Consider the following 26281-nt stretch of genomic DNA (forward strand, 5'->3'; position numbering starts at 1 on the left):
CACATTTGAAAAGTGGTTATTTATCATTTCCAAACGAAGCATGGTTACGGTCACACTACAGCGATCAGCTGTTAGCGGCCGCATTAGTTTGTTTATTCTATTTTGTTTGACCATGTCGGAAGCAGATGAAAAGTGTCATTTGTAAGTAGACAACTAGTAATAATAATAATACTTGTTTTATATATAATAAATCTCCTGCAGCTGCCGGGAAGTGTGCTTCAAGTACACTTGTCCCAAGTGCAATGCTTTGTACTGCAGTGTGGGATGCTACAAGTCCAAGGAGCATCTAAAATGCTCCGAGGCTTTCTACAAGTCCTGCATTCAGGATGAACTGACCCAAAACACGGTAACGCAGGAAAGCCAGGAGGACATGCGGAAAATATACGATATACTCAAGAGGATGAGAGAGACGGACAGTGGCTTCAATCCCCAGGACTTTGATACAGATGGCCTGGAGAATTCTTTGGATTCAGATGGAGGCGAGGAAGAAGAGCCAGAAGAAGGTGATGCAGAAGAAAACGTCACCGAAGGGCATTTACTTGATGAAGACGCGGAAGAAGACATTGTAGCTCGACTGAAAGGCGTTGATATCAACGATGCGGATGAAGTTTGGAGCAGGCTAACTACGGAGGAGCAAGAGGAGTTCCAGAAACTAATCACCAATGGGGATATAATGAAGCTTATGCCAGACTACAAACCCTGGTGGCTCAAGCCGAAGAACTCTAAGATTGTGATTATACCTACACCCGAAGAGGCTGCCAAGAAAGAAAGCTCTGTTCCCGAAATTTGCACTAGCATTGCCAAATTCTCCGATATATGCAAGAAAACTCCTTCGCCGTGCCTGCACTACAATTTGTGGAACATCCTTAGCGCCTACGCTTGTGTGGCTCGTTTTTTTGGCGGCGAACAGAGAACAAATGCCAGTGAAGCGGTGGCCCACCTTGTGAATCTCAGCGCCTCCCTAAAGTACGGCACCAACTTTGAGGATGCTGAGGACGCCATTGTCTCTGTCGAGATGGAGGCCATTACCACGGGGAATGGTCCGGCGGGTGCTGCTGCAGTTGGAAGTGCTGCAGCAGGAGCTAATTTCCTCGTCGAGAACAGAGAGCAACTGCAGCAGGATGCCCGCCAGTTGATGGCTACGAAGGATCACAAGTTGGCCGCCCTTAGCGATGTGCTCTATTTACTACAGCAGACGAAGGCAATGAGTCGCCGACATAATGTCCAGGAAGCCGAGTTCCAGAAGCTATTTGCTTTAGCCAGCGGAAGTGTGCAATTGGATCGCACCAAACTGGCTCAACTGGTTCGAAAAATGGAGTTCATGCTGGCGTATGTGGCGCGGGAAGAGGTCCTTTAAATAATTCTTCAAAATATACATTTCGAAATTCCTTCTGGTTTTAAATTATCCTCAAAGATAAAAGCGGTCTTTGTCATTTTAGCTCTTTTGGGTTTTTTCTGCAGTTCACAATAAGAAGAAACGTAAGTATTGCACCGATTGGTATTTGAATATTTTATTGTATTTTTAGGAATTCAAATACAACTAACGAAAATTATTTAGATTGGTCTATGATAACATCTTCTTGATTTTAAATGGTGGTAGAGGGGAGAGTGTAATTCCTTTGTAATTTAAATTCAATTATATTTTTTGGATGCTATTCTATAAGTAATTTCGAAATTACAATTGGAAGCGTTCGTTTATATTGAAAAATGTATTAAGCGGCTTTAATTTTTGTTTGATTTCTTGTTCGATTACAAGAGTACTAGAGAAAATAGGCGCAAGCAAAAACAAAAACGAAAATTTCGTTATAAACTTCATGGCTTAACCAATTTCTTTGGTCAATTTCATGATAAATCACTCTGCACATGGGAATTTTATCATTAAACTTGGCCATGCTAATACAGTATTTCTTTTTTTCTTTGTGTCATATCAAATATCACTACCTAAAAAATAAAACTAAATTTAAATGTCCATGTTATTTAAGATCGATCTATGAGAATAAAACAAATTTATAAAATGGTCACCCTACAATTGTTAAGTGCTTTTTTCAATCAATCAAAAAAACACAGACGTCTTAAAATTAATTTGTATTTTAAATAATATTCGGTATTTTTTAGTAGTTATTAAACAGTATTTGCAGCTAGCCGCGATGTAAATTTTAATTGTCACAAAACGGTCATACCGTACATAGTTTTTTAGTTGGCGATTCCAGACACACACTCAAGTTGCAGTGCTTTTTTACGCTATTTTGTTATTGGTAGGTTGTCGCTCTGTTTCGGAATTAGCAAGTGCCAGAGACCTAAAGCCAAGGATTATTTAATAACCGATTTAAATGCAATGCAACTGCAACATCAGCAACAACAAAACCGATCGCAATTTAAAACATTTCGTGTAAACGCGTTTGGGTGTAGCGGAATTTCGCTTCCCGTGTATTTCTGTTTGTGTGTGTGACCTAGCCGAGCGTGTGTGCGTGTCGGTGTGCGTCTGGCAACAACAAAATCCAATCGGCCAGCAAGTGTTCTTCGTACGCTTCGCCTGCTAAAAATTAGTGCACAGCGAAAGCATTTTAATCGCAGCGCCCAAGAAGACCTTATGTAAGGTGTGCTGGAAAACGATGCAAATATTTACAGTAAAAACGGTCGAGACAAGTTCAATCTCAAAGATAAACGAGTTTCTCGATAGGGTGGTGGAGGGGGACTTCTTATCGCCTAAGTGTGCGACGTGTTAGTTTAGATGTGCATGTATGTGTGTATATGTGTGCGTTTGTGAGAGCGCCGTAAAGTTGCTTATCTATCTCCACAAATATGCGAAGTATGCGTCAACCTGTTTGTAAACTTTCTGCTGGCCATTTTTACTCACAAAACACGAAAATCGCACAAACCCGCGATCCTATATTTATATTTATAGCCGATGATGGGGAAACCCGTAAGCGCATCGTGCGCCGATGACGCCCAAATCAAGTCAACCCGAGATTCAAGATTCCAGAATCTTCAGCCTTAACATCAGTCGTCAGCCATCTACATATGTGTGTAGATTATTAAATTCCAGCAGAGGTTATTATACATATATAAACAAGAAAGCATGTATATTACCGGTCAATGCTGCTGATAATTTAAACGTTATTCACCATAGGGGTGTGTGCGAGTGGAACTCAAACCACTGCATTGTTTACAAACAGCTGATGCAGGGAAACTCCACTGATAAGATACCCACTTTTCCCATCGCAAAGTATTAAAACATGTAGCATGCTACACAGAAAGAATTGAATTCAGAAATGTTGTCACTTATTAGGGGTGCCAATACGAAGTTATTCAAATTGTTTGGATGCCAACAGGGGATGCAGGACAATTACCTTGATAAGATGTACGCTACACAGAGAGAAAACAGTAAACAATTATCTGTGTTTCGTAAAAAAATTAATTAAAATTGAAACTTAACGCTTATTAAATTTATGAAATGAAAAATTAGTGTAAATAACGTCGAGATGTTGAACTTCCTTGTTTGCACTTCCACTTGACTATAGTTCTCTCTTGTTAGTAATAATTTGGTCAATTTTTCAATTATTGAAATTTCCTAAATTTCTTAGTACTCCAATTTTAAAATAATAATCAGATAAATATGAACTATTCGCAGAGTAGCATGCAAAGTTTCACAATGAGTCAGGGGTGATAAGTCCAGTCCTTATCAATGGGGACACTCGGCGAAACCGTCAAGAAATACGGTCGTTGATAAAGCTTCAATAATTAAACTTCTGCCTGTTGCATCAATCAGAAGGAATTTCTTGATCGAAACAAATTGGGCAAACAATAAATTTACTCAGAGACTCGTTTGGGTTTACTATAGTTTATCGTTTAACAAACGATTTGTTGGCCTTAGCCAAGTTTGCGTATAAACAAAGAGCCTTTTGTTGTTGCTGCTGTGTGTTTGTTGTTTATGGCCGCCATGGCAGTGTCTATATACGTAACCAGAACTCATATTTTACGATTATTGCGCTTAAGCCCCTCGTGTGTGATTGATTAATATTAATTGGAACCCACAGGAAATGTCCCACCACAGCGATGATCAGCTCCTGCAGGCTGGAAGCGATTCCTTCTGGGAGCCCGGCAACTATAAACGTACCACCAAGCGGATCGAGGATGGTTACAAGTGAGTGGATAGTCCCTTGGGAGTCTAACTGCACAAAGAGAGACTTTATTACCAAAATGTCGTCAAATTCCTTCATAAGACACAATTGGCTTTATATTCAAAAACATATGCGTAGCTGCAATACATTCGTTTTTTAACGTTTCTGCAATACCAATTGGTATTGGTATATGATAGTAGGGCATGCTGTGTCATCACATTGTTTTGAATACAAATTTACAGCATGTCGTCTCTATGTGTAAAGTAATTTAATAGGAGATACAGACCTATTAACGCGTGTTTTAGTATTAACTCAATTTGGTCCACTTATGATTACATTTTACACATTATCCAATTAGCTCTGTATTCTAGTGATACAGATATTCTTATTATATAAATTTTTATTATTATACATTAATATGAATTTTTTATAAGTAGACTGGCTAATTATTGATAGCTTAAGTTCGTTTCTCTATGTGCATTGCACTGGGCGACGCTGGGTCATTGCCAGCCGAGTATATCGGCACCCGAACCAAAACCCAAGCCCAAAAGTCAAACCGGTTTGCATTATTATGATTCTTGTCTCATTCCGCAGACTCTGCAATGACCTACAGCAACTGATACAGGAGCGTGCCGACATCGAGAAGGGATATGCGAAAAGCTTGCGCACCTGGTCAAAGAAATGGGGTGAACTCATTGAGAAAGGTGAGTGGAGAGCAGGTGGGGATGTGGACAGAAGGGTATGTGGGTGGCGGGATAAGACATCATCAGTCGTGGAAGCCTTCTGTTTGCTAACACTCATTCACGAGCTAAAAGCCCAGTGGAGCATCAAGTGACCCGCTCGCGTTGAATTCCCACCACTTATTTGGCCCACTGGCTGTTCTTATTTTCTACATTCTGTACATCATTCTGAGCATTGTTGTTGCCGTTGTGCGATAAGTGGCTTAAGCTATTAATGGTTTTTTTTACGTTTTTCGTTACCTCGTTTTTGTCGGTTGTATTCTGCAAAAGCTGCGTACTGTGGTTCAAAATCGCTATACCAATTTATTTAAGTATGTTAATGAGCGGAGCAAGCAAAGTGTTTGGTTTAACTAACATAAACATATGCATACACTCCCACTTTGTTCTGAACATTTAAAATCGGCAGCGGAAGTCTCAAATTTGTATAAGAAAAGAAAAAATAAACAAAGATTGATTTCCGTGTTTTTCTGCTTTATAATAAAATAAAATTTTTGAATTTATTGACATTGCTATTCCTTCAGAAATATCTATACCTTCTCCGATTCTGTGATTTTTAAGCAGTGGGTCGGGCCCGCAGTAGTATTTACAGGCAACGGAGGTAATAGTCGACTCATACTCCTTGTTTTGGGAATTGGGTCTCTGACCATTTTTGGCGGATGTCCGGCACAGTGTGCGCGCTTCTTCGTGAAATGAAATCGAGTACAGCGCTGGCGAAGTTAGGAACGGCTTTGCCCGTTGTTTCTATTGCTGTTATTTTCTGTGACCGCCTCTGCACGGAATTCTCAGTGTCCACTTTCACAGTAACCAGCGATGGGCAATTGCAAAAGCGACCACCACTTCCTCCGCCTCCGAGTGCTCTTTGAGTTTTCTTACTTGCGAGGAATTTGCCTAGCTGTGTCTAGCCAAAGATACAGATACGAATACAGATGTAAATACAGATACATTCACAGATACAGATACAGATACGGAGACTGGGAGGCAGAAGCGCTGGACAGTGGCCCATTACTCGGCACCAAAGCAAACCGGCACCAAGCGACGCTTGAAATGGTTTCAAAAATCAATGCGACGTGAAAATAGAACGAGTTATTTGTGTGCTAAGCGTCTCAATTTCTTTATCTCTGTCTGTGCGTTTTTTCACATGGGGCATTGGGGATAGTGAGTCGTTAGGCAAACGAGTTCCGTGCACCGTCAATTATAAGACTAGCATCATATCAATTGGATTGCCGTGTGTTAGGGGTCCAATAAAAATGCCAAAAATGTACGATGTTCCCTCCATCGCAGCACCCATACAAGCGCTTGTTCTTCGGGCATATTATATTTGCCATAGCTATAGCTATGGTTACATATGTACATACATATATATCTTGCGGCTGCGGCTGATTAGATAAACCAATCGCCCGAGGGGCTCACGGTGACGTCAGCGGCAAACAGCTCGACTTGGTGACACGCTTGTAATCTGTTGTTAATTGAAAATTGCTAGAAGAGATATGTAACCCATGCCTGATTTGTTCCAGGTCCGGAATACGGAACCACGGAGGCAGCCTGGAAGGGCGTGCTGACGGAATCGGAACGCATCTCCGACGTTCACATGAAGATCAAGGACAATCTCTGTAATGATGTGAACAGCCAAATAAAGACGTGGCAGAAGGAGAACTACCACCACACGCTCATGCAGATTAAGGAGCGCAAGGACCTGGAGGATCTGTTCAAGAAGGCCCAGAAACCTTGGGCCAAGCTGCTGGCCAAGGTCGAGAAGGCCAAAGCGGACTACCATTCGGCCTGCAAGACGGAGCGCAGTGCTACCAATCAGGAACGCAATGCCAATGCCGACAGCTCGTTGTCTCCGGATCAGGTAAGGATCTTCCAAAAATCAAAAATAATTTGTCGTCATATGATTTTATACTCTTATGTTGACACAATCCTATTTTAAATATTACAGCACAGCCACAGCAATAGTGTAATTATATATACAATTATTATTAGCTGTTAGTTGCTGGATTTTCTCAATTTTATGTTCACATCATTTCTCATTTCCCAATTAGGTAAAGAAAATGCACGATCGAGTGCAAAAGACCAAAGATCAAGTGCAAAAGTGCCGGGAAAAGTACGAGCAGGCGATTGCCGAAATCACCAAATACAATTCGGTGTACATCGAGGACATGACATCCGTGTTTGATAAGTGCCAAACCTTTGAAAAGACGCGGTTGCAGTTCTTCAAAGAAATCCTGTTCAACGTGCACTCGTGCCTTGATCTCACGAAAGTGCAAAGGTGCGAAAAGAATATAACTTAACCATGACTGAGCTATTTTAAAACACTTTTCATGGTTTACAGCCTGCCCCAAATCTACGAGGAGTTCTCCCACACGATCAACAATGCAGACCAGCAGAAAGATCTAAAATGGTGGTCGAACAATCACGGCATTAACATGGCCATGAATTGGCCATCATTTGTGGTGAGTTTTCTGTTTTACTGAAGCCCAGTTTAGCCGTTAATGGAACTTCCGCTTTCTTGACAGGAATACACGGAGGAGTTCCGTGACATTGCCAAGGGCAACAAATCAAAAGAGGCATTGCCGGCTGCACCCATCACGCTCATCAACCAGCGACCTGTGGCCGAGGATGTGCACGTAAGCTAGTTGACCGAACAGTAGTTAATTTCTGACTAAGCCAACTCTTCAGCAGGAATACCCCCAGACAAACAGCCTGAGGAAGAACACCAGCACCTTGAGCAGTGTCAGCAGCAGAGCGAGTGTGAAGAGCGAAGTAGCGACCACGCAATCCTCAGCCACCACATCGGAAGCCAAAACATCGGCGGCAGTTGCCGGCGCTGCGACAGCAACGGCAGCAGCGGCTACAGCGGCATCCAATCGCAACTCGACCGTAACGTAAGTTGAAACAGTTTGTATTGTTTTGAATTACACTCGGCCTTATGGCTGGATGGCTGGCTTGCTCGCCAAACCAGAGACACGTCGCGTTGAATGCGCTCATTTTCATTGAACTAATTGATTTCAATTTGTATACACAGCAACGGCAACGGCAAAGTCGATGCAAATCCATTCGACGAGGAGGAGGAGTGGGACGAGGGCGACAACGTGCTGGTGGACAACGGTGAGCCGGGCGTGCCGGTCAAAGCGCTGTATGATTACGAGGGCGCTGAAAGTGATGAGCTCACATTCAAGCAAGGTGTGTGGAAGCCCTCCATATGATAATCTCCAACGGTCACCGCTCACCGCTCGTTCACCCTTTTACTTTGCTCTTTTAGGTGATGTTTTCGAGAAGCTCGAAGATGAAGACGAACAAGGCTGGTGCAAGGGACGCATGAATGGACGCGTCGGACTGTATCCGGCGAACTATGTGGAGACCGCGTAAGCCGGCGTAGGGGAATAGTGGAAGTCGTTAAGCAGTTATATACACGCAGATATGTATATGCAGCATAACAGAAAGGTTAGAGACGCATTACGGATTGCGTATACAGTAAAAGAGTCGTTGATGAAAAAATTACCATACATATGTATTAGAAATTGTTATGAGCAATCGCTTGCACTATTCGTACTTATCCGAACGATAGTGCGGCATCTGAAGCATTGGGCATCGAATAAATGCAGCGACCCCGATGCCGATCATTCAACCAACCTACCAATCAACTCACCAACAGTAGCAATTCGGCCGTTAGCAGGTCGATACGAACATGCAGATATTTAACAGAAAACTTAGCGAAAGTCGTCAACAGAACAATAAGTGTAAACGTCAATGTACGAAATGACATTACAAATTAAATGTATTATGTAATTTATGCTATGTATAACAAACTGAAACTGAAATTATGTATTTTTTGTCACGATGCGGCCGCAATTTTACTCCCTCTCTGTGCCGTAAACCTTTTTTGTGGTCAGCCGGGAGGCGCAGCGTAGTCTTTGGCATATTTAGATATTGTACATGCATAGCATTTGTAATGCGTTTCTGGAACATTTTATTATTTATGAAGTTTTGTGTATACATACGTGTTGGATTATGTATACTGTAAATGTACATTTTTAAATGACTTAAATTATTGAAATAAAAAAAATCAAAACCCGATTGTGATTTCTTCAGTTTATTTGGGTCTGATTTAGATTCTAGCTTACGATACGATTGGATAAATGTATAATTAAATTATTCTACTTCTACTTTCAGGCAGCCTAAACAATTATATTTTTAAGGAAGAGGAATTAGTAATACTTTTGTATTGGACATAAAGTTAACAATTGTAATATTTACAAGGATACTTACATATTTTATATACAGTAGAATCCAGTTATAACGACTCCGCTCATAGCGTCAGTCCGGTTATTGCGACAGAAACTCGATGGCTTGGTTGGTCCCATACAAAGTTATATGAAAGGACCTCCGGTTAGTACGTCTCCGCTTTTAGCGACAAACCGCTTATACCGACGAGATTTTTCATAATTCAACCGGATATTGCGACCTGCCAAATAAAAAATACAGCAATGCCAACAAATTTAAGCATCAGACGACTCTGTTAAATATGTATGTATGTAAATATCAGTGACCGACGTCACAAAAATGTTTACAGCGTGTGTGTGCAGACCTTATGCCTATATTCCATAAGATGTGCCGTTATATTTCTAGTTTCCGCTTTTTTCTTATGAAAAACCAAGTTATTAAATTAAATTTTTTGTTTGATTAAATTTGGAATTAATTTGTTTTATTTTAAAAGATTACGAACATGGCAACCATAAAATAAACAAAAGCTGTACGGTTTTTGTTTTTGTGCGATTTAGCAACAATTCCATAAACTTGAAGGCCATACCTCCAAATCGGGCTGGTTTAAATTTCGATTTTGCAATAATTTCAAACGTTACAATTAATTTAAAATTTCTTAGCATGCTTTTGGGGATGATCATGCGAATTTAAATTACAGTTAAAATATTATATTAATTAATATATATTATATTATATATTATATATTATATTATATATATATTATATATTATATATTATATATTATATATTATATTATATATAAATATATATTTGATTTCTTCACTACTTTGGTCAGTTGATCAACCAAAAAAATTGTCTATCAAATCGCGCCATTTTTTTACAAACTTCTTTTCAGGAGGCTCTATTTTTATACGGATTATTTAACATAAGGACAAAAGAACAAAAACCGGTAATATTGTGTGGAAAACGATAACTTCAATGATTAAAAGATAAGTAAATTTGTTGATTTCCTCATTGAATTTATCCAGAAAAATGAATTTCTGAATCTGCAGTAGTTATACCCGTTACTCGTAGAGTATAGAGGGTATACTAGATTCGTTGAAAACAGGCAGAAGAATCCGTTTCCGACCATATGAAGTATATATATTCTTGATCAGGATCAATAGCCGAGTCAATATGGCCATGTTCGTCTGTCTGTCTGTCCGTATAAAAGTCGACATCTTAGGAACTATAAAAGCTAAAAAGGTGAGACTAAGCATGCAGACTCCAGAGACATAGACGCAGCGCAAGTTTGTTGGCCCATGTTGCCACGCCCACTCTAACGCCCACACTTGTAATTTTTATAAGTCTGGTAAATTTCTATCGATTTGAAAAATAACTTTTTGCCATGTCCATTCTAACGCCCACAAGCCGCTAAAGACTGTCTGTGTTAAAATTTCTCCTTTACACTTCCACCAGCTAAGTAAGGGGTATCAGATAGTCGGGGAACTCGACTAAAGCGACTTCGCTAAGAAGTTCATGTGGTAATTAAATTCTAATTTGAAGCAGCGCTACTAAAGCCATTAAAGCAATAAATGGTTAGACCCTTTTAAAAGATAAGCAAATAAATATGGCGAAAAAAAAAATTATATATAATCATGTTGAGTGGAATTGGTTTACTGTGATGAAACAATTCGCATGGTACTAATTATACCCGTTGCTCGTCGAGTAGGAGGTATACTTTATTTGTTGAAAAGTATGTAAAAGGTAGAAGGAAGTATTGCTGACCCTATAAAGTATATATATTCTTGATCAGAATCACTAGACCTATTGATCTGACCGGATGTCAAGATGCCAGAGACATAGACGCCGCGCAAGTTTGTTTCCTGATTTTGACACGGCCAAACCAACCTCAAAATGCCCAAAACGACCACGCCCACACTTTTGAAAAATTTAAAAAACATTTTTTAATTTTATTATGGTATTTCCGAATTTCTATCGATAGTAGGGAAACTCGACTATAGCTTTTATTTCATTTGCCAGCTTATTTGTTTTGACTTGGAGACGATTACGCCTCTGTCCTGGTAAATACACTTAATTTTATTCATAGAATATTTAGTAACAAGTGAATAAAAATGTTATATATATTTATTGTATATCTGTTTAACCAACTTGTCGTAAAAGTGTTTTTCAAAGTGTACTTGCTTTGATCGATGCTTATCCATATTCTCGAAGCAGATAATAATAGAATTATTACAATGCCGTATGCAGTGTGAATGGAAATGGTTTTTTGCAACAGCTCATCAATTAACAACAATAATTTAATTAGCTAGCAATTTAATTTACCTTGGCGTCTGTCTTGGTGATGACCATTTTATAGCACTTCAAGATAGATATGTAATAGACTTTCCGTCAAGTCACGATTAGTGAAGATCGCGCCCAATCGTGGAAAATTCTTGCCACCTTTAGTGGTATGACAACTTTATGTTTGTATGTATGTTTTTATAAGTATTGGAAATGGTCAATCAATTTATGTAGCCAAAGTAATAACACTTTGTTAAATTACAATCTTTGTAATACAAAGCTAACGATTTCTGTGTACGAATGTATTTTATTATAATATTTAGTAATAATTTTATTCCATACACCCGCTTTGCAGTTTTATTAACTATTAATGGAAGCGAGAAAACATATTCTAGGATAACGTAATCAGCTTCAATGGGCAACAAATCGCCTTTGAAATAATTATGGTATGACTATGTACTCGAAGTTATCTCAGTGGACCGCACAGTTCCCAGAAACTTTTGAGCACTCAGTGTTTGATTAGTATAGAGAACCCCCTGCATTGCTGGCTACTGAAAGCTATCGTCAGTTGTGTGTAAAATTCTGAGCGTGGCGGGCATATGGGTCCGATTTCAGTTATATCGCGGAAATGGTGTGGATAACGCCGGGTCAAGAATAACAAAAACGGAAAATACTAGAAAAGTATAATTTATTGGAATAAAACAATCGCTTTGTTGTATATGTTAGTTTTCGGTTAGTGTCTATTCTTACATGGCGAACATTAAATATGAACTTGTTCCAAATGAGGAGCGAGAACCTAGCGAAAAGAAACCCTCAAATTGGATAGTGAAAATATTCTTTTTAAGCTTGGTGCTTTTAACCTTGGCAATTTATACCTTGAGCTGCGCAGATAATCCTCTGAAGAGCAGTGTAGCTCCTGATAGCTCCACCGAGGATCAAATCGAAATAAGCACCACCGCGAGCACGGATAGAGTCCTAAAAGGCAGCACCTCATTACCAGTTACTGGAGAATCGAGAACAGAGACTTTATATGCATTAGAATCTAATGGAAAAAAGTACTTCGTCAACAACCCGCAGTGCCAAATGGGCCACCCCAATCCCTTTGCCAGCAACATCCAGCATATCTACAAGAAACATTCCTATATTGTGTGTGACAAAAGTCCCGACATGATCACAGTGATCTTTAATCAAACGGACAGCACCTACAGGTTGCACAAGAACGAAAACTCCACCTGCTGCTTCAAACAGATCCTTCGAGCAGGCTCTTCAACCAATGCGGACCATCAGTACAAGTAAGTTCCAAACGACATTCAGAGATGGACACTGAAGATGAGTATCCCGGCAGGTTGCGTCCTTGCGTTGAATTTCAGCAGGACCACTTGGTGCCAACTGAAGTGACTGCCATGATCACCTATTGCCGCCGGCCTCCATTCGATAAGGTGTCGCAAAAGGACGCCTTCAGCTTTGTGCATCCTCGGAAGGATCGGATCGATAATCCAACATCGCTGCATAAACGAAGGCCCAGTGTTTTGCTGTGGGGCATTGATTCTATTTCACGAATGACTCTTGAGCTAACGATGCCCCGGATGTTCGAGTATTTGAACAGTCAGCATTGGTTCGAGCTTCAGGGATACAATAAGGTGATTAGAAGTCTGAAAATAAGTTATTTTAAATTTGAATTCAGCTTTTTACAAATTTCCATAAAAGTATTGCAAATCACATGAATTTATTCAAACTTCTCACCTTTCTACATTAGATGGGTGACAACACGTTTCCAAATCTGATGGCGATTCTCACGGGATTTAATAAAACCTACGCGAACGCACGGTGCCATCCTGATAAAGTACGTGGTCTGGACGCCTGTCCATTTATTTGGAAGGACTTTAAGGACAAAGGATACACAACGGCCTTCGCCGAGGACTGGAGCAAGTTCTCCACATTTGACTACTCAAGCAGGGGCTTTTTCAATCCACCGACAGACGTGTACGGCCGACCACTGGTCCTGGCCGTGGAGAAGGAGCTGAGGATGACGCAGCAGGGTCAAATGCCCTACTGCTTAGGGCGCAGGCCGGCTTCCGAGTACATCTATGACCTGGGAGTCCAGTTCACCAAGGTCAACCGGAACAGCAGCTTCTTTGGCATGTTCTGGACCAACACATTCAGCCACAATGACTTTTCTATGCCCTCTGCCATGGATGAGAGGATGGTGAAGTACATGCGGACGTTGGACAAAAACGGAATAATGGATAACACCATTATCATCTTCTTCAGCGATCATGGAGCCAGGTTTGGACCATTGAGGAAATTGGATAGCGGTTTCGTGGAAGAACGGTTGCCCTTCATATATATCCGTGTTCCGCGTTGGATTCGTGAGAAGTACCCGAAGCTCCTGCGCAACCTGCAGGTAAATAGGAATCGCCTCGCATCACCGTACGATATCCATGCCACCCTGAGACACATCCTGGAGTTGGACACCCCGAAGGATAAGCTTCCTCGCCCTGAGGGCTGCTCCACCTGCCACAGCGTTTTCGAGGAGGTGGACTGGTCCAGGAATTGCTCCCAGGCCGGGATCGAGGAGCACTGGTGCACGTGTGACAGCCTCTCCGAAGTGTCCACAACAGATTCCAGTGCCAGGAGCATGTCCACCCAGCTGGTGGAGTCCATCAACAAATATGTAGCCAGCAAAAAAGGAGCGGAACGGTGCCGTCGGTTGAAACTGAGCCGAATATTCTCAGTCCAGAGAAGAGGGAACTCTAATAGGTATCTTATCCAGTTGAGTGTGCAACCGGGTGACGCCCTTTTCGAGGCCACCGTGGAGTGGGATACCAGTGCCCGAAGGATTCCCGTTCAGATGCCCAGCATCAGTCGGTTGAACATTTACGCCGGAAAGTCGGGATGCTCGTCGGTTAAGGAGACCAGAAAGTACTGCATCTGCTGAGTTCTAGCTCTAAACTCTGGACAACCGCAAGACCGCACAAAAAAGGACTCGCTACTGTAATCTGCCGGATCTCAGAGCCTTTGTTCTCCTGAGGTATGGCATCCTATCTCTGGGGTGGATCTGTGGCCGAATGGTTAGATGCTGGCATCTACTTTGGCAAACGTAATTGCAGCTTGGCAAATTGTGCGAATGGAAAATTAGTTGACAATTACATGACAATTGGCAGATACTCGGGTAATTGTCCAGTGATTAGAAAAAGATACTGGCTCCAATTAACCAAAATCTTTGCAAGTATTTTTTAAGCTAGTTGTAACAGCCGCCTAAACAATATAAGTTATATCTACTACCCTAATTATTAGTGCTTAGTTTGCTTTTCGTTATTAGGACCAAATTAAGGATGGAAACCAGCTCAACCTTACTCCCATATACATGTACATATAAATCTGAATTGTAGATAAAAACCACGATACGCCTAAACGTTACCAATTGTTAAACAATACAAGTATCGTACGGCTAGGTTCGCAAAAAAAGACAGTATTGATCCCGTTAAGAGCGACAGAGAGTCAGAAATTGAGATAATAGGATACAGCCTAAAACTAGGCGAATGTAATTTCCAGTTAATCTACTTGGCACAGAGAGGTCCAGCCGACTAACCAAAGGCGGCTACGAATAAGATTATAAATAAGCATCGTAGGGAAGGTAAGTTAATTAATAGTAGTCTACTATTATAAGGTGGTAATATAAGGGTTGCATCCCAATTTGGGCGCCGTAAGGATCACCATACTAGATCCATTAACAAATAGGTAATACATACTCATTTACATTTACATTAATGTTTAGTAAGTTATCACTGTCTAAAACAGAGTGCAAATACGAATGGTACGAATTGTTCTTATACTGCAAGTATAATTCAGCATAATCTCTGTACATACATATGTAAGTACTCAAAAATAAGTTATTCTTATGGGAGAATAATTATAAATAAGGTAAATAGTAGCGAACCAAGGTGTCTTTCTTCCATAACACTAGAAAGAGAGTTTTCAAAGATGATTTGTGTACGCCATTCAAATATTTGAAATACATTTTAATAGATCACCCGCGAAACCGAATCAATCGATCCCCACTAATGATATAATGAATGACTAACAGAGCCGCGTGCTTTGCTCAAGTCAGTGGTTGTCATATGCCTGAAAGTTTTTTTAAAACCCTATATCAATAATATCTTTTATGAAGTAATCTTTTAAGGGTTGGAGGTTTTACAAAACCAAGTTGACACGCAGATATAATTGGTCTTCAAAAAAACTTAGAAATTGCCGACAATGTAGAGATACCTCTTTAATTGGTTCCATCCAATTGTTTACTTTTAGGTACAATCTATTTTTTTCACATATCAAAGAACTTAGAAATTGTAAAAGAAATACTTCCAACATTAAATGGAAAATAATGGAAAGGAATTTATGGTCTCGTGATGTTTCATAAAGTGTTCTTACTCGATGTTTAGTTACTTTTTATGAGTACAATTACTGTAAGGGTATGAAGGCTTCGGCTTGGCTAAGCTAAATTACTTCTTTATTGTCAATGTGTTAGATGTGGTAATAGAACACCTAGATTTCCAGTGCTAAGATAATTACTTACAGTAAATACCATTTGGTTTTATCAGTTAATAATGATAGATACGTTTTCCATTAAATCATTGGAATTGTGGGCCTAAAATTAAAAAAGCCGACAAAGAATAATGGAAATAAATTACTTTTCATAAGCTTGTATGCCGAGGTCAAAAGGTATTTTAATGTTCTTAATCTTTGATTCCATTCATCATTCCAAATGTCAAATAGCTTGTATAAAGAACTAACATTTTTAAATAGATAATTGGTTTTATTAAAATATGTGATAACAGAAACTCGTTGATAAACTGCCGTTTAGAAGCTTTCCTCCCTTTTTGCAAACTAGATAGTATTCTATTATAGTTTTTGTATGCTGCCTATTCAGTGGTTATTTTCAATTAACAGGGTAATTGATACTTTAAGAACAATGCGAGGGTTGCCTCAAAACTCGTTTCGCAAAGGCAACTGTTATGAAAACAAATTTACGAATCAATCAAAACATACGAGCATCAGAATATATCAGGCTCAACTTGTTTTCCCATCGAAAGGGATGAATTGGAATGGGATCTGATAGGATGGGAGGGCTTGAGAAAAACATGGCAGCATATGATTTCAACTCAGGAACAACTACCCTGTCCATCGCCAAGCAAAAACCACAACAAATCAAAAACTATCACATTTACGAGGAATATTTGGAACGGGCAGCAGTATACACCGAAGATCAGATGCTCTTTGCTATAAGGTTTAAGCTAATCAGTTTGATATTTTCCTATTATGCTCTACTACAAATTCGTCAACTCTTTAGCGAGGCTATAATTGCATAAAACAATTAATATAATTAAAGTAAAATAATGTGGCACCTTACAACATTTTAGGATCAGACAAAGTGACCTTAAAATTTTATAACAAACTATTGATCTGTTGATTATATGTATGATATAAATCACATATTTGTTTTGATACACCAAATATTTAATTCTCCTTCTTTAAAGCTTCCATTATCGTAACATTACCTTTGCAGGGTGTTTAGATTTTACTGGGAGTCTGAGATGATTTTAACCCGTGTACTTGCATTTCATTGCCTTCGTGGGCCTAATCTGGGCCGCTGAGGGGGTAATATTGGTGGGCCAACGGATTTCTACCTGGCCGGAGAGATGGGAAACGCCTATTAATCGGCTCGTTGCTTCCGAATGAGATTTGAATTGGGCCAGGCCAATCTCATCGTCCTGCGTGACAAGGATGGCCATACTATCTGCTGGGATGCAAATGGCGGCGATGGGAGGTCCTTGGATAAATAGCTCGTGGATGCGCAGCTAACTCAGCAGTATCACTTCGACCGTCAAAGCGAAAGGATCGTCGCAGGATGAGTGACTTCAGTATCGAGTATATTTTGAACCGAGCCGGTGACAGATATGTGGGCACCAATGCCTCCTTGGGAGTCCTGCAGCGACTTCGTGCCAGCTTGCCCTTCCATCCGTACGCCCACCCAGCATCTTATTCCTCGAAGGAGTCTGCAGGTTCTCCTCCAGTCTCTGCCGCAGAGGCTCAGATTCCCGTCTACGACTGGCTGCAGTACACCCGCTACCATCCGCCCAAGTTGCCCAGGGCCCTCCGCCACAATGCTCCCGCAAAAAGAACTCCTGGTCGCCTGCCCCGCATCCCATTTACTCCGCAGCAGCTGCAGGCCTTGGAAAGTGCCTACAAGGAGTCCAACTACCTAAGCGCGGAGGACGCCAACAAACTAGCGGACTCCTTGGAGCTGACCAACACGCGGGTCAAGATCTGGTTCCAGAATCGAAGGGCTCGCGAGCGACGGGAGAAACGCGAAAAGGACGAGAGCTGCGACTCCACCTTCTCATCGAACGCTTCCAGTCCGGAACCGGAAATGATCGTTGTATCTTGAGCTGGGGAAGGATATCCAAATGGACTGTAACTGTTAGGAATTTAGTGGCTTTCTGTAAATATAATTCATAGACCTAACAATAAAAATAAGAATAAAGAACAAATCGACAATATAAAATACATTATTCCGAATTTATTTGCTGTTTCTATGGGTTCTCATTAAAACAATTAAAAATATCACAAAATATTTTAAGCCACGAATAAAATAGTTACTGAGTTTCGTTTTAACCTCTGAAAGCAACTTACTAACCTCAATAATTTAAACAAGTATAGGTAGTTTTAAAAACCATTTTCTTGCGGGATTGCTTATCGAAGAGGACTCTACTGTCGAGTTCCCCGACTATCAGATACCCGTTACTCAGTTAGTGGAAGTGCAAAGGAAAAATTTCAACATTAACTGTTTTTGACAGTTTGTACGCTTTAGAGTAGGCGTGGCAAAAATATTTTTGGCAAAATGTATTCTTACAAAACTGGCAACAGCCAAATTTCTAGTGGCAGTTTTAGACGTTATGTTTTTTTTGGCAAATCGATAGAAATTTACAAAAGACTAATAAAAATATGACAAATTTCAAAAAGTTTTTTAAAAGTGTGGGCGTGGCAGATTTGAGCGGTCTGTGGGCGTTAGAAAAGAGTGTTGGCATATCGATAGAAGATTACAAGACTAAAAAAAAAAAATCTGTTATCTGTTAGCTAAATCTCAACCTTCTAGTTTTAATGGTTCCTGAGATCTCGACGTTCATACGGACGGACAGGGTTAGATCGACTCGGCTATTGATCCTGATAAAAATATATGTATATACTTGGTCGAAAACCCTTCCTTCTGCCTGCTACATAGTTTTCAACGAATCTAGTATACCCTCTTACTCAACGAGTAATGGGTATAAAAATCATGCAGCACTCAACTAAATTTGTACATGTTACTTAGAATTATTTCAATTCAGAAGTGTTTTGTTGCAATTTATTTTGGTTTGACAAATCTTTCTTGGAAATGTGAGGTTTACTTCATTGATATGATGAATTGAAAGATGTGTTTGGTAGAAATTTATTAAGGCATCCGAACACCTTTTTGCTACCTGGGAAATACCTCATCTTATTTATAGATCTTTTCATTAATTCTTGCTTAGAATTGTTGAGAAGCGTATGACTCAAGAAATCAATACAGAAATCAATTACTTTTTTTTTATCAAGGGGCCATTGTTGTTATCAAAGTTCCACTTAACTGAGCTAACTCCTCAATATGCAAGCCTATGTATGTATATTAAAGTACCTTTTAAAAAAGTCCAGTTTCCATTTCAGATTATGAAATACAATCGGCTTATAAAGCGTTACTTAAACCTACAAAATTAAAAGTCAGATAATCTATTTGTTGCATTTATTTTGCGAGTCCCATTTCGAGAAAAAGGATTTTTAAGTATCGTTAGACTTTACATTAAAAAAGTAATGTTAAAATTTTGACGAGCAAAATAGAAAAATAATGGTCCGTATAATAGTTCTCAGTTTTTTGCAACTGAAGTAGTTTTTATTAACCACCATTTCAAATCCATGTCACCTGAAACAAATCAAATATAGATTGAGTAATTTAATATTTCAATGCGGAAACTGGTTGACTTCACTGTTTTTTTTCTCATGCTAACACCGGACTCATATAATGGGATCAAAAACAACCGACAACACAGATATGATACAAATTGTTGCCTAAAATGTAACTCATATGGGAAAGTACGCACAAAAAGGTGAATGGAAATGATGAAATTCGCGTGCCGGGAAAGCAGCAAATGGCGAAATAAAGACGAGGGGCAGGCTAAGCCGATTTGGCAATTGTTGCCGTTGTTTTTATGGTCAAGAGTAATTTCTTTTTCCGCTGCCTTTGTGTGCAAACATACTAAAATATCAGATTACAAAGCGGCAGTTCCTCCACGCAGTTTGGGGGAAATGATTTCGGATGCGCTTCCCAAGTCCAGATTCTGCCACAAGGTCTGGCAAATGAGTTTACGCAAATCCAGGAGATGTCTGCCCCTAATCCCGAGCAAATCCGATCATGGGAGTAGGGAATGGCTGGATTTCCGTCCAAATCGAAGTGGACAACAGGAAGAGGGGAATGCACGTGACAGCTTGCTATCTTAAATGAGCATCAAGAGGTGGTCGTTGTCAAAGGGTTTAAAAGTAATATCAAATGTCGCATCTGGTATTGAAGGAACTTTCATTCAGCGAGTCCAAAATTATTTATAGAAACAATATACTTTTTATAGCTAAGGCTGTCTTTCCAGGTCTCAAAAGTTCCATCTTAGTGTCCAGCCTCGGAGGATCCTGACCGAACTAAGCCGTACTCATTAGACGAAGATAATTCGTGCAAATTTGTCAAATCGGCTTATGATTTGCATTCTATGAGCAAATGTTTATGTTACTAATCTAGTCCTGTTTGACAAACAATGCGGCAATATTTATTCTAATGGCGTAGAATAACACACAGCCCATGGTCCTCCAGGATTTCCTCTTGTGTCTTCTACACGATTCAAACAAAAGACAAGCGCAGGCGCATGCGCGCCCAGATTCCGCAAATGGTTCATTTGTAAGAGCGGTCCTCAAGAACTTGGTGAAGACGGGATTGACAGGCGCGGGCGGACTATTTCTTGGGTTCAACGTAATTCCTATTTTGCGTAGATTGCGGTAATCGGGGTGCGCTGGCTTAGCGGGCGTCAGCCAGACTGTCCTTTTGCGATCCTTTGAAGGGAAGGAGACGAGGGCATATCCAATGCAATTCGTGTAATATTGCAGGGGTATGGTAACCATTTTAGTCTATGAGTAATGATATAATACAAATGCAACTATTAAACAGTTTTAAAAAGTACAACTCTTAAATGAAATTATTAACTGACGGATTTAAATGAGCTGTCTTTAACTTTATGAATCCCAACAGTAAAAACCTTTGACAGTTTTCACAAAAGGTTGATATATTATTATTTTCTTACATAATTGTAAATTGTATTAATACGTTTTTTATTTACTAGAGTTTTTCCCAATTGTCTATACGAACATTTAGAATCCCATGACTTAATATAATAACAAAACTAAATAAGGTAATTGAAAGTGTTATTTTGGTAAGTGAAGTTGAGGTCACTGCATAAGAAATACAAGAAAAAATAATATTTTCGGAATATTATTTGAATCAAAAAACTTTAAGAATACGCGATATATTGTTTTTTTTTTATTTTATTTAGTTTTATTGAAGCGAAGAATCCGTACATGCAGTACTAGTACCATAACATTGCAATTAAACATATAAAAAATATAACGAACCTCTCACTTATCGCGGGAGGACTAACAGCGATATATTGGTAATTTTATTGTATTATAAAAATAGTTCGTATTTGGCACGATTTTTAAACTAATCTAAGCTGTTACAAAATACCACAGTTCGGAAATATACCAAGCCCTAAAAACTGAATGCAGACTGGTCACCCCTTAAGTTATCGATACAAGTAATCGATTGGCCATCCTTGCCACCTTTCCCTTAAGAATACGGCCAGACAGTCAAATTAAACGCACTAACGCCTGACTCGATAGTACGACAACAAAAATCGATAGGCCCATCGATACTTCTGCGCCATCTTTCTTTTTCGGGATCCGCACACCAAGTCAAAAGGTAATCGAGTGATTTTTGTCGAAATATATAAGAAAATAGCCCAGTTAAAGCGAAAATACCAGTAAAATGTGTGTGCGAGCGATTGCCAAGTGTGCTGGACACCAAATGCCACCTGCAAATCGACCGAAAAAGCGAAAAAATTGACCAAAACGCGGCACACGTGTTTCCCCCCACAAGTCGATATGAATATGACAACTAATAAATGCATGCGGCATGGTTACTTTGCAGAGCGAATCAACATGCAGCTGTTCGTCCGTGGACTAGAGACCATCGAGGCCCTGGAGGTTTCCCAGGATGCCACCATTGCCGGAGTCAAGGTGAGTTCCGCAAATGAGATACAAATAACATAACCTAATTGTGTGTTCCTCATCCGTCCATCGCGGTCGTCTCAATAATAGAACCAACTGGCCCAGATCCATGGATTCAACGCCGAGGAATTCAGCCTCGACTGCGAGGGCACCACTCTGGCCAACGACACCCCCGTGACCGCCCTGAGCTCCTTTGAGCTGGACCTCAACATTCCCATGCTGGGAGGTAAGGTGCACGGTTCTCTGGCCCGTGCCGGCAAGGTCAAAGGACAGACGCCCAAGGTAGAGAAGCAGGAGAAGAAGAAGAAGAAGACCGGACGCGCCAAGCGCAGGATCCAGTACAACCGCCGGTTCGTCAACTTTGTGCAGGGCTTCGGCCGTCGTCGCGGCCCCAACGCCAACTCCACATAGAGGGATTTTGGATGAACAAGTGTCTACCTTTTACTCCAGATTGATATGATGTTCATAAAGTAATTTCAAATCTTTAAAGAACCGGTGTTAAGCATTTCAAGTGGTTACAGTGGTGAAATCGTGGCGAGCAAATGGCGTCTGGCTTGTTTCAATTGTTTGTTGGAGGAATCTTGTTCCTTGATTATTTATTTTTATTAGACAGTTATAGATTTGCAACGGAATATTAATCAAGTGTAACGTAAACTATTTAAAGTGAAATCTTAAAGCACATTTTCCAACTGGCAATACTTTAGTTGAAATGTTATAAAGTCATTAATCGTCATTAACTATCCTAAAAAATCGCAAAAACCGCTCGACCCTCAGCCTCCTTTACAGGGTTTTCCCCTGCGCATAGCAATCCTGTTCAAGGGAAATATTTGAATGTAAACTGCAGCTCTAAAGGGGTATATTTCTGTAATATGTATAAGCTTATTTAAAGGTTTATATTTGAATTTCATCAGCGATGTATAGGCCAGTTGCCATTCTAACATCACACTATTCCAAGCATCGAGTTTTTAGCATTCGCCAGAGGTCAGTTGATGAACTGTCGCCGTTTACGACTGGCCCGAAAGCGACGGCACCAGAACTCGCCGCAAACTATTAAAAGAGCCACAGTGAAGCCCAAGAGTAGGACTAGAAAACATCCTTGCATGTCGTCCATGTTCACCTTGTGGTTAGTAACCTCCCGCTGGGCGCTCTTCCCATTGCACTTGCCCGCGCTTGGCAAGTTCATCTGGTGCCATCGCTCGATGAAGCCCATCCGGAACATGCTGTTGATATGGCGGTTTACCAGGTGCAGATACGCACTCTGGGCCGGCACAATCATAGCAATCTGCTCGTCAACGAAGCTCTCCTTGCCCAAAGCAAAGCGGCACTCCTTGTCCCGCTCAAAGTGGCGCTGCACAATTAACTGCAAATTGATCCGCCAGTCGATGTTGATGCGCTCGCCGCGCTTTACCGCCTCGATGTCCTCCTCTTGGGCGCCGCCGTAGATCCTTGCCCGTTCCAGGTAGTGTTTGAAGTCCTCCCGGGTCGACGATTGAACGTACCGCTCGAAGAAGGTGCCGTTTCGCAATCCATATTGCACAATGTCCTTGTGGTGCGCCAGCTGGTTTAAATAATCCACGCCCGGTTGAAACTTGGGGAATGTGAGAAAGGCCACAAGGTTTCCGCAATAGGTGGTCACCAAAACAATTACCACGATCCACCAAAAGCCGACCACCAGGCGTGCACTGTCGGCTGTGGGCAAGTACATGCCTCCTGCCCATGGTAACAGATGGAATGAAAATTTGGATTAAGCTGTTTGGTTTAAATAACACACTCACCCTGTTGTAACAAAGCCCCGAATATGTACCAAAAACAGCTTTTAACTGTGGACAGGCCCACGATTCTCATCTCCTTTAGGGGAGCGAGGCGATTAATGGCATATAGCGTGGGAGCAGTCAGCAGTATGATGCCCATTAGGCAGAACCAAGTCTCCACGGTGAAGGGGGCTGTGAACAAGTAGATGCGGGACACCTCATCCGGCTTGCGGGTGATGAAGGAGTACTTCTGCACACTGATGGGTAGGGTGTAGTTGAAGGGCTTCTGCTCGGAATCCTCCACGGTGGCTGCCACGGCGGCTATGAAAAACTGATTGCCCTGCACCATCTCCACCACGCGGTAGGGTATCCGAAAGGTCATGGACCCAACTAGCTCATCCTGCGCAAATTAGGGTTCTCAAGGAGCTCCATGGCCCATGTCAACATGTACTCACGCTCTCATTGCTGCCCGCTGATGTGCTAAGTGAATATTCTTCCTTCCATGAGGAGGCTTCGTGAAGGTAGTAGCTGAAATTCAGGGCGCGACTTAGCTCCTTGACGATCTCCATAACGATGCCCTTGTGCTCAACGATGACTCCATGGCTGTTTTTGGTGAGGATTTGCCAGGGTGGATTCTGCGAGCGATTTGAACCAATAATAAGAATTATATTCCTGGCTCAAAAACTCACGTGCACGGTCAGAATGTCCATGGTTATGTTGCGAAAGTGGTGCTCGATGTGCGGAAAGGCCAACTCCTGGCAGACGAATCCCAGCACGGGACTCCAATAGCCAATGTTGATGAACTCGAAGTTTCGGTTTTTGGCGTCGCGTAAGGGAGCTGCTCGATATTGAGTCACACTAGTATCGACGAAGAAAATCTTACTTACTTGAACGAAACTTGCGATTCTCCTGGCTCTTGCCCCAGGTAATTGCCGTCTCCACACGCCATCTCGCGCAGCTGGAGCACTTGGCATTGTTCTTGAGGTAGTCCTGATCCACATTTGAATTTAATAATAAGGATAAAGACAAGTTATGTCTCAATGGAACTAAACCAAGTTTAGAGAGACACTACAGTCAGTTCTTCGACTATCAGATACCCGCTACTCTGCTTGTTAATATTCTTTTTAAGCATCGGTATAAATTGCCAAGACAAACAATAAAATCAAAAATTATTAAAACAGTTTTGAAAATTGTGGACGTGCCAGTTTTGGGCTGGGGGATCTGCACTCTCCGCGAACGAACCGCACAACCCAGCACCACACACCTTTTGATATTAACTTCTTTGAGGAATGAGGATTCCGGGGTACCATTGGGAATCTAGTTTACCCTTTTACTCTAAGAGTAACGGCTATTATGCCTTTATCAAAGAAGAAATATAATGTTGATATACATTGATATACCTTCATATACTCCAGAATTTCCGCCTGCTTTTCCTGCTTGGTGAAGCGAATGGCCTCCCATTCCTCATCGGAGATCTCACCGTATATGGACTCCTCCTCGACGGTAATTTTGGAAATTGAGGTGACCAGAGCGAGACTTAGTTCAGAGATTGTGCAGTTCAGCGAGTCCTGACAGTTAGGATCCGTTTCGTTGAGGGCGAAGGCTATGTTGGCGCCCTCATCGAGATTTATGGTTGCAGCGCCGACATCGAAGTCCCGACCCACCATGTCCAGCACGAATATCATCCACTGGTTGCCCACGTGAAACATGTTTAGGGTCTCGGCTATTTCAATGATGTCCTCGTGAAAGGCGGATATCACTAGAAACTGCTGGCGCATCTCTTCGTGCTTGTTGAAAGCGAATTGGGACAGAGCTTGGCGCAGAGCAACCCGCTTCTGCTGGCCCCTCAGGGAGTCGTTGATCTTGTAGAGGATCAGGGAGATTGGAGTGATGTGGTTGGTTATACTTTCGTGCACAATCGATTTTACCAGAACAGCGTTCTCGTCCACTGTAGCAATTAAATATTGATTACAAATTACTATTTTAAGGAATAACGCATTCGAAGCTCTACCCACATATGGTTTGGTCCACAAAAATCACAGCGGTCTTCCAATTAAGAATCTGCTGGACCTTGGCATCCAGAATAAGTTGCGGGAATTCATCGCCGTTCTCAACGATGGGTACCTAAAAATCAATGTAGTTCTAGGGTAAACGTTGCCTAAAATCGAAAGACCTTCCATACCATCAGAGCTCTATTTAGAGGCAGTCGGGGACAGTCGGAATCTGTAATGGCGATCAGTAGAATCGAAGTTTCCTGAGTATTCTTGTAAAAGTTCCACGTATTCTCGCAATCCGTAACGGTTATGGCTGCCAAAAAATCTATGTTTTTTCATATTTAAAACAAATCCCAGTCTTTGCAGTAGTTTAGTTTAATCTCACCCTTTTTCAACCGAACGGCATTCCAACTGAAATATTTCACGTTTATGCCACCATTCCTTAGGTTTTCCCGTACTATGTCGCTCAGGATTTTCTCAAAATGAGCCAATATGTTCTCGCCATGAATGGTCATGTACTCGTGATCCACCACAACGGCTGCATAGCCAATAAATGGTACAATTTTAAAGAAAATTCGTAGTTCCGTAAAATGCGAACTCACCCAGCGATGCATTGGCGCTCAGAAAGGACGAAAAGTCATTGGCCTCACTGGGAACCGGAATAGAGAGCTGCAGTCCAACCAGGAGCAGAAGGCAAGCAGAAGGCCGCATTTCGCCAGGATTCATCAAACACGACTGAGGAAGCGAAACCCCTCGAGGCTACGAGGATACCT

At 41.1% G+C, this 26281-nt stretch overlaps 6 protein-coding genes across 7 annotated transcripts; 5 read left to right on the forward strand and 1 right to left on the reverse strand.

Annotated features, from left to right (window-relative positions):
• The first annotated feature begins 2 nt into the window (after positions 1-2).
• On the forward strand, positions 3-1438 carry LOC120451497 (zinc finger HIT domain-containing protein 2). The gene is made up of 2 exons (XM_039635248.2): positions 3-141; positions 202-1438. Exons 1-2 carry the CDS (start codon positions 41-43, stop codon positions 1355-1357), a joined length of 1257 nt encoding a protein of 418 aa, XP_039491182.2. The 5' UTR covers positions 3-40; the 3' UTR covers positions 1358-1438.
• A 703-nt stretch (positions 1439-2141) lies between these two features.
• On the forward strand, positions 2142-8938 carry LOC120452505 (protein kinase C and casein kinase substrate in neurons protein 1). Of its 2 annotated transcripts, none has more exons than XM_039636755.2 (10): positions 2142-2255; positions 4038-4144; positions 4716-4825; positions 6376-6713; positions 6904-7130; positions 7194-7314; positions 7378-7488; positions 7541-7746; positions 7887-8044; positions 8124-8938. In XM_039636755.2, the coding sequence occupies exons 2-10, from the start codon at positions 4041-4043 to the stop codon at positions 8228-8230; spliced, it is 1482 nt and encodes a 493-aa protein (XP_039492689.1). In that variant the 5' UTR covers positions 2142-2255; positions 4038-4040; the 3' UTR covers positions 8231-8938. The 2 variants fall into 2 exon arrangements, with proteins under 2 accessions (XP_039492689.1, XP_039492691.1); XM_039636757.2 differs by having other exon boundaries at positions 7544-7746.
• Positions 8939-11948: 3010 nt separating this feature from the next.
• On the forward strand, positions 11949-14658 carry LOC120453520. The gene is made up of 3 exons (XM_039638267.2): positions 11949-12660; positions 12714-13008; positions 13125-14658. The coding sequence occupies exons 1-3, from the start codon at positions 12119-12121 to the stop codon at positions 14304-14306; spliced, it is 2019 nt and encodes a 672-aa protein (XP_039494201.1). The 5' UTR covers positions 11949-12118; the 3' UTR covers positions 14307-14658.
• Positions 14659-16956: 2298 nt separating this feature from the next.
• On the forward strand, positions 16957-17904 carry LOC120453521 (homeobox protein vab-15). The gene has a single exon (XM_039638268.2). It carries the CDS (start codon positions 17274-17276, stop codon positions 17811-17813), a length of 540 nt encoding a protein of 179 aa, XP_039494202.1. The 5' UTR covers positions 16957-17273; the 3' UTR covers positions 17814-17904.
• Positions 17905-21388: 3484 nt separating this feature from the next.
• LOC120452182 lies at positions 21389-22252 on the forward strand. The gene is made up of 3 exons (XM_039636292.2): positions 21389-21455; positions 21684-21772; positions 21854-22252. The coding sequence occupies exons 2-3, from the start codon at positions 21695-21697 to the stop codon at positions 22172-22174; spliced, it is 399 nt and encodes a 132-aa protein (XP_039492226.1). The 5' UTR covers positions 21389-21455; positions 21684-21694; the 3' UTR covers positions 22175-22252.
• A 303-nt stretch (positions 22253-22555) lies between these two features.
• Positions 22556-26257, reverse strand: LOC120452183 (ionotropic receptor 93a). Its single transcript, XM_039636293.1, has 10 exons — positions 26111-26257; positions 25894-26046; positions 25697-25833; positions 25530-25638; positions 24915-25462; positions 24413-24504; positions 24204-24372; positions 23970-24149; positions 23539-23914; positions 22556-23473 (listed from the first exon to the last, which is right to left on the reverse strand). The coding sequence occupies exons 1-10, from the start codon at positions 26232-26234 to the stop codon at positions 22746-22748; spliced, it is 2616 nt and encodes an 871-aa protein (XP_039492227.1). The 5' UTR covers positions 26235-26257; the 3' UTR covers positions 22556-22745.
• Between the last annotated feature and the right edge of the window lie 24 nt (positions 26258-26281).

Source organism: Drosophila santomea, chromosome 3R, assembly GCF_016746245.2.
Source record: "Drosophila santomea strain STO CAGO 1482 chromosome 3R, Prin_Dsan_1.1, whole genome shotgun sequence".
NCBI classification, from domain to species: Eukaryota; Metazoa; Arthropoda; class Insecta; order Diptera; family Drosophilidae; genus Drosophila; species Drosophila santomea.